We start from the raw sequence: 7607 nt of genomic DNA, 5'->3' as shown, positions 1-7607 counted from the left end.
GGTGAAAGCATCAATCATCTGTCCTGTGCTGCCTGACGACGTTTGATCTGCCTCCCCACAGACTGATATATCAATACTTGTAATATATTAACTATGGGCAGCTCAATCCTGTCATCTACTGGGTCTGCATAATGTTTGAATGCTAACATTTTTGAAGGTGAAGTTTTTGAATTAATCAATAATGTAAATGCTAAAATATCCATTATTGCTTCCTCGTAGTCAATAGGTCATAAGGCTCCAATAACCAGAAATAACTTAACTATCCAGTTTTGTTTTGTTTTTTTGTTTAAGAAGAACTTTTTAATAGTCTTACTGTTGATTCTCCATTTAACAAGAATGAAATTATGATAGGAATAAAATATGGTCTCTAATTAAATGCAGTCTAAATTAATAGTAATAATTATTTAAAAGCTTCAGCAAAACAATGATCTTAGTATTGTCTGTTAAAAAAAAAAAATCACGGTTTTGACACTAGTGTTCGCAGCATCCAACTATGATCCATACTGTCATTTTCCTCCTCTGAGTCGGGGATGAAGTGCAGTTGATAGAGATAAATTTTTGCCTCGGGCAAGGATGACCAGACACTACAAAAAAGACTCGATTTCTCTGTATAAATTGAGGAGAAAGTGAGAACAAATATGTGGACTTAAAGAGAGGATGTGATGACTATAATGCAAAGCAATGGCAAAATGTGAAATAACTTTGTGTCACAAGGTTAATCAGGAGGCAAACTGAGGTCATGAAGCCAAGTGTTCCTTGGGACTTGCTTGCTTGACCCTGTTCGGTGCAACTTGGCACCTCAGATGACTGTGACAGTTTCTTCCTCCATTATTTATGACCTGTCAAATATTCCCTCCTTCCAGCAGCGTTTTTTTTTTTTTTTTAAATCACACATATACATCAGTTCACAAAACATTTTCCTCACTAAACAATAATATGGTGCAATGCAAGGTGAAACAAACAATGATACAGATTTTGATCACTAAGATGCCTCATCCATTGGAGTTACATAAAAATATAACAAATTGTGTTTAGCCTTTTAAAAGATGTGCCCCTATCAGCACACCAATCCTTAAAATAATTCAAAAACAGTGATGCTGCTTCTCATCCTGTGAGGTTTTGTCAGAGTGGTGATGTCCCTGAGAAGTCATCTCTGCAGCACCTAACCGAAACCTTGAAGCCACGCGTATATTTTCAACCCAAGACATCATGCAGTCAGACGGGTCACAAATTACGTATTAACGCCATCGAACCTGGCAACTCTGGGTACTCCTTCAACCAATCAAAATTGAGATGGAATCCACGCCCTCCCAGCTCAACGGCAGGAGAAGTCGGCGTTCAACCGTGTCCATGACGTGCATTCAACGGCGTGAAAAGTTTGTATTTTCGCTAAATATAGCCGAGTATTTGACGACATTGCAAGTGGTGAGCGAGTCTGTGATACATAACGTCACATTTTCACTAGCCAACGTGGAATAAGAAATATTTACTAACGCTGAAGTTAAAGTTGCTTTTTTCTGCCGACATTAGCTAAAGTTAACTAGCTAGCAGTTAATTGGCTAACTTGGGAAAGCTAAAGCTCTCCAGGCCGCTCGTTTTTTGTGTTTATCTTTTTTTTGTTCTCCAGTAAATATATTTGCTTCCAGTCATTTCTGATTCACTGTGCTCTACGGAGGGACGTGTGAAAGATGGGAAGAGAGAAGGAGGTTAAAGGAGAAGGAAAGGCCAAACACAAAGCAACCAAGCTGAAAAGGCTGAGTGACTGTGAGAGTGCCGGTGCGGGGGGAGATGCGACCAAGAGCAGGTGAGCTGTGTGTGAATGCGCGTGTGAGTCAAGACGGGTAAATTACCGGCTGACACTTACACTTTATGTAGCACTTAATCATTATTCCATCAAGAGCAAGTCAGGTGCCATGATCAAATAAGTTATCCGCATGGCCCCCTATCGTTATTGCCAAGTTAGAGCGGCTCCTTAATATATGCATGTGGCCTGATTGCAGCACATCCAACATCTGTTCAGCAGCTTTTTTTTTTTTGCACACATCCTCTAAATAGCATTGCTTTTCATGTTGAAATGTGGAGACTAATTTGGAAAAAAATACTTGCAATGGTGATAAATGAGTAAGAACCATATGGCAGTGTGTGACAGACTGAAAGGTGTTACTGAGAGAGTGCAGCACTGGCTGAGCTGTCAAGCCGGCCGGTGGCATTGAGTGCATGCGTTCATTTCACTCAGTACAGTGGGCACTCCATCTTCATATGAATAAATTAATTTACCTTGATATCTGATGTGTTTATTACCATGCATACTGTATGAGAGCAGACAAATGAATGTGGAGTGATTTGTCATCGACTTGTGTAATTGATGAGAGCAGGGAGATGGATAGACAACGGTAAGCGCTGCAGGCAGTAGAGCAGGCAGCTTTCTGTGACAGCTAGCCTCATGTTATTTCATGGCACACTGACTGAATTACTGATTAAGGATCAGCTTATCCTCATCAGCTACAAGATTCATGGATCTAATTTTCCCGAGCGTGGACGGGCTTCCTGCTTTGAGTGTTGTACTGCCTTTCGTCCGATGCTCAAAGTTGTGATTTCAGATTTTTTAAAATTAAATAGTGAGGGAATAAATGCAGCTCAATTTCATGTTACATTGAGCCCTGAGGGGTGAAAAGGTCAGACTGAAAAGAAACATGTTCAGAGCTGTAGGAGGATCCTCTGAGACATTGCTTGTCTGATTGGTGGCATTTTATTGCATTGTCTGACTAGAATGACGCTAACCAGGCAAAGACATGAATCTAACATCAGCTTAATATGATCTCACTCTAAGCCTGCACTTAAAAGGACAGCTCAAAGTGTCTCGTAAGGGCTTATTCAGTCATGACACAGTAAAAGGGAAAGCAGCCTTCCCTTCGCAGCTCTACAAGATTTCTCTGACTGCTCATGTGTTACAAACACTGCATCACTAACAAGCCTTTTCTCTTCCTCTCATTTTCATCTGTGGCCCATCTTGATATCCCGATGAGCAGTGCAAAGTCAACTAAACCGAAAACTGATCATGGAAAGTCTCGTAAGAAGGTAAATCACTCATTTTCTTCTCAGTGTGCTGCACAGGCTAAAATTTGACCTGCTTAGTCTGACCCCGGTTTAGAACATCTCAATGGAAATCCGGTGTCCTCTTCTCCAGCGGAGGGATTGTGATTGTCATGTGAGTCCGTCCATAACTCTTGCCCTGTTTGGAATTAGCACGTCAAATACCAGGGTGAGAATTCCAGCTCCTGTTACCCAGCGAGCCCAGCTCTGACTGTCAGAGCTGCAGCGTGTCCTAGTTCATCATCTCAATGCTATTTCGTTCCCGCAACAGTTGCAGTGTATATGTACATGCATACCAATACCCAGGACCATGGAAATAATGATCTTAATCCCCCCTCCAAAACAAACAACAAACACTCAAACCAAAAAACATTAGTTTACCAAATGTAGTAATTTCCATGTGTTCACTGGATCTTGCTCTCAGCTTCTAACCAAGAGCCTCAGATAAAAGATTTGGCTATGCACGTTAACGTGTTGATATGCAACAGCTGTGCGTACGTCTCACTGGGAGTCCTTGGAAATATGACATAACCGTGAGTGGTTGTATGAGTATTTTAAGACTTCATTCACAACTAAGGCTGGATGATATGCAAAAAAAAATGTAAATAAATAAAGAAAATATGTATCATTCTGATTATTTAGACATTTACACTGAAAAAATATACAATTGACCGAGTTCCCATGTGTCCTGGAAGGCAGTTGACACATTTTCCAGTCATGGAAAATCTTGTGTTGTCCTCAAAAATGATTTCAGTATTCTTTAATATTTTCCTTGAGCTGAGAATGAACTATTTGGCTCTCTGTCAGAGCATCCCAAAATGGATAACATTGCTTTCTGAAAGGCTATGTCCAGGATGTTATTAACCTTCAAATGGTAGTTTATGGATGAGAGTGTTCTGAATAGGATGCTCTGGGTTATGTTGTGAAGTCACATCACATGGTAACACATGCAGGTCGGGTGACATTTATAATTAAACTCTGAATAATGTAAGTTACATTATTCTTGGAAATATTAGTCACTGCTGGCTGGTCACTGTGGTAGTTTTTAATAGATTTGTTGATTAATGTTTCTTTCGTCCCAAGTTGTTTTAAGTGTTTGAATAATGTTGAATGTTTGGTCATTCATGCAGCATTTGTTTTGGTCTGAGACGCTGATGCACTAGTGCGACATCTAGGGGCTGAAAATCTCATAGCACCTGTAGAGTTTGTGATTTAGCTGTGGCTAGGAGCACAGGCTTCAAATGTGTGTTGGTTATTGTAGAAATATATGCATGGTGTCATAGGCCATCGGTGTGCATGCGCTTGCATTTCAGTTGTGCTGTGTGGAACTTAAAACATGGTCTCCCCTCAGGTCAAGACGCCCAAGATGGAGACCCCGGAGTCAGCCGGCAGTCTCAGGTAGGGATGGAGTCATATTACCAGTACGCTGTATCTCATTAAAGGCAGTGATGAGATGCTGATGAGCTGCTGTGGAGTTGTTGTGCCAGAAATCTTTTCTGTCTCTCTTTTTCTTTTCTTCCATCCTCCCTCCTGAAGTGATGGAAATGAATTTGTGTGTTTTGATGTTTAAGGGCCCTGGACAGAAGACATTGCCATTTTATACAGTATATTAAGCTGTCTCACAGAAAATTAATTTTGCTCTGCACTGAGGACAAATATCTGTGGCTTGTCAGGAAGGTAAAAAATGAGTGTGCATGGTTTGAGTAGTTGGACGCTCAGGAGGGTGTTGCTGGGATGACAGACTCTGGCCGAAGGCCTGCTGCGTCAAATCTGCCTCACAGCAGTGTTTTTACAGAGTTGTTAATGGATTGTTTCCCAGATGCAGACTTAACCCAGCTCAATATGATGAGTGACATTTCAAAGGACATAAAGTTTTCAGCTAAGTTCTGGCTTTTAAAGTTTTTTTTTCCCTCCAGAAAGGTGGTAATTCGACCTCCTTCGTATAGCTTTGTTTTGTTTTTTGATTTTGCTCAGCGTAAAAAAAAACATAACCGTTCCGACATACGCTTTTTTCTCCTCACATTGAGCACTCAAAGTAAACTAAAAAGCCAGCGGACACAGTCAGGTAAAGGCTTCTGCTGCTGTGTATGTGGTGGAACGAGCTCTCCACATCTTCTGTCAGTTTTTGGTCGTGGCCACATGGTTGAATGCACTTATTTTAAAGTCACTTCAGATAAAAGCATCAGCTAAATAACTGTAATATAAAGTAATTTCAAGTGAATAGAAAAATAGTTTCACAAGTGCTGCTGCAGAGGTTAGGCACGTTGATGTGTCAGTGTGAATGTGATGTAACAGCTGCAGGCAGGCTGTGGGGTCTCTGCATTTACTGGTCATTAGGAATCCCTTTGTCCCTGACCAGAGCTGGCGCACAGAGCGCTATTCAAAGGGAACCTGTTTGAGCACCTTTAGTCAGTGTGGCTGTACAGTATGTGGTCCATAGTCGCACGTTGTGGCCATTATTGTAAGCACAATGCCTTGATGAAGAATGTCAAGCAAGTTGGAATAAGCACTTTGTTTGAGTAGGCCTTTATGCAGTGTGAGTGTAGTTAGGGCTTGAGTCCTTGATTATGTTGTCGCAAGCTGTGCTACTTTCTTAAGGGTGATGTCCTTGATGGTGTTATTACTGACTCCTGATGAAAGCTGAAAGCTCAGCATTCTCGTTACCCCCCTTTTTTAAAGCTTCTCTTTAAAAGTAACTAACACTTATTCACCCAGAAACAGCTAATATTTCTCTTCATCACATCTCCTCTTCCTATCAGCTGCTGTGTGTCTGCAGTGAATCTGAAGCTGAGGAGAGATGAGGAGTTTCTCCTTGAGCTGTTTCTCATCAGTGTGTTTAATATTTAACAAGTAAAAAGAGTTTAAAGTAATTTTTTTTCGCTTTTATGATCTCTCAAAGGTAATGGCTGCATTAGTGTTGAAACTTAATTAATAAACTTGATTAATATTGATTGCCCTGAACACATTTATAGACTTTATTTTGTCATTAGAATATAACAATAACGATAAGGGCTGTCAAAATTGGCCAAAATGATGTTCCCTGTTTAAAAACACAAAGGTTCAAACCTTTTTCATATCAATTTTTTGTGCATTACGTCCATAAGAGGGCAAACCAATACAACAAGAGACATACTACTTGAATATTGTGTCAACATAAATGTCTTTTAAAAGATCTACATACCTACATGTTACAAAATATACAAATTAAATCATGTCTTATATTGTTGTTGACTTATTTGCTTGACGTGTGCGCATGTCCATGTGTCCTGGAGGACTTCAGAGTCCTGGAGGACTTCAGAGTCCTGGAGGACTTCAGAGTCCTGGAGGACTTCAGAGTCCTGGAGGACTTCAGAGTCCTGGACAAAAAGGAGGAATTCCAGTCACATATGATCTAACTAATGGAGATCCCACTTTTTTGTTCAGTATTGAATGAGAGCGCAGCAGCCGGCAGACATGAACAAGCTGCAGTTTTACCCCCCCCGGTTCTTAACGAACCGTCAATGTACATCCACTGAAAGTGTTTGTTTTTTGCCATCGACAGCCTCAGATTGTTATATAAGTGTCTGAAAACATTATGGAAAAGATCCTTCCAAAGAATACCAGAATAGCTGTTATATCGCTCTCACAAAGCCACCGGACGCCATTCACAAAAACAGCGAAACAAAGTAAGTAGGTAAAACTTACCAAAACCCTCGTGGTTCGTCTTCCCACTGTTCTAGTAATCATCACCGACTGGTTGAAATAAACCCTTTATTCACTGAGTCGGGAGAGGAGCAGAGAGAGAGGGGGTGGACATCAGAGAAGCAGCGGGGGAAATGGAGCTGGAATATTTAATATTTTCACTTCTGACTCAGAATTATTTTCATAGGACGTTATGACAGGAGAGACTTAAATATGTTTATATGCAGGCCTGTCCAGAGTTTTCAAAGGACATTTTGTGAGTTGAATTTCATACATGAAGGATGTTTAAGTCTCACATTTGTGCTGTGTGCAGGTTTTAGGTTGCGCTAACTTGATGAGCAGGAACAGCTAAACGTAGCAGTTAACTTCAAAAAGTCATTTGTTTGCCATTTTTATTTGCAGTGTAGCATTGGTGCTGCTGAAATATAGCTCACAAAGACTGACTTACATGTGATGTGCATCGTTTTTAGAAATACGATTCATGATATACAGTCTCTGCAAGCGCATCATTCAGCTTTTGCCTATGGTCCCGTGGTAAAACAGAGCTAACAAAGAATGTAATAATTTGTAGTATCAAATGGCAATACTTAAGAATTTGGTATCTGGAGTGACAGTGAGCCAGCATGCATGGTACCAGGACACTGAAGCTAAAGCAGCTAAATGAATTCAGCCATCATTCATTTCATTTTTTACGCCAGTGCTTTTCTGACTGTGACCTTTACATTACAAATGTGTTGAATGGGCTCGTATCTCATGTTATTAAATGTTCCTACGGTGAAATCCTTCCTTCTGTTTTAGTTATTAAAGTCCAAAATGTATTTTCTCTAAAGGTA

General features: G+C 40.4%; 1 protein-coding gene across 1 annotated transcript in view; it reads left to right on the top strand.

The window, feature by feature from the left end:
- Positions 1 to 1688: 1688 nt before the first annotated feature.
- Positions 1689 to 7607, top strand: part of LOC139338153 (DNA topoisomerase I, mitochondrial) — a 33091-nt gene continuing 27172 nt past the window's right edge. Inside the window, exons 1-3 of the mRNA XM_070973100.1 lie at positions 1689 to 1804; positions 3030 to 3078; positions 4445 to 4491. Of these exons, the coding sequence (XP_070829201.1) occupies positions 1689 to 1804; positions 3030 to 3078; positions 4445 to 4491 (212 nt within the window). The remainder of the gene's footprint in view (positions 1805 to 3029; positions 3079 to 4444; positions 4492 to 7607) is intronic.

The sequence above is a fragment of the Chaetodon trifascialis genome, chromosome 10, assembly GCF_039877785.1.
Source record: "Chaetodon trifascialis isolate fChaTrf1 chromosome 10, fChaTrf1.hap1, whole genome shotgun sequence".
Taxonomy (NCBI): Eukaryota; Metazoa; Chordata; class Actinopteri; order Chaetodontiformes; family Chaetodontidae; genus Chaetodon; species Chaetodon trifascialis.
The sequence above is the reverse complement of the archived record's forward strand: the minus strand, read 5'-3'. Positions and strand labels throughout refer to the sequence as shown.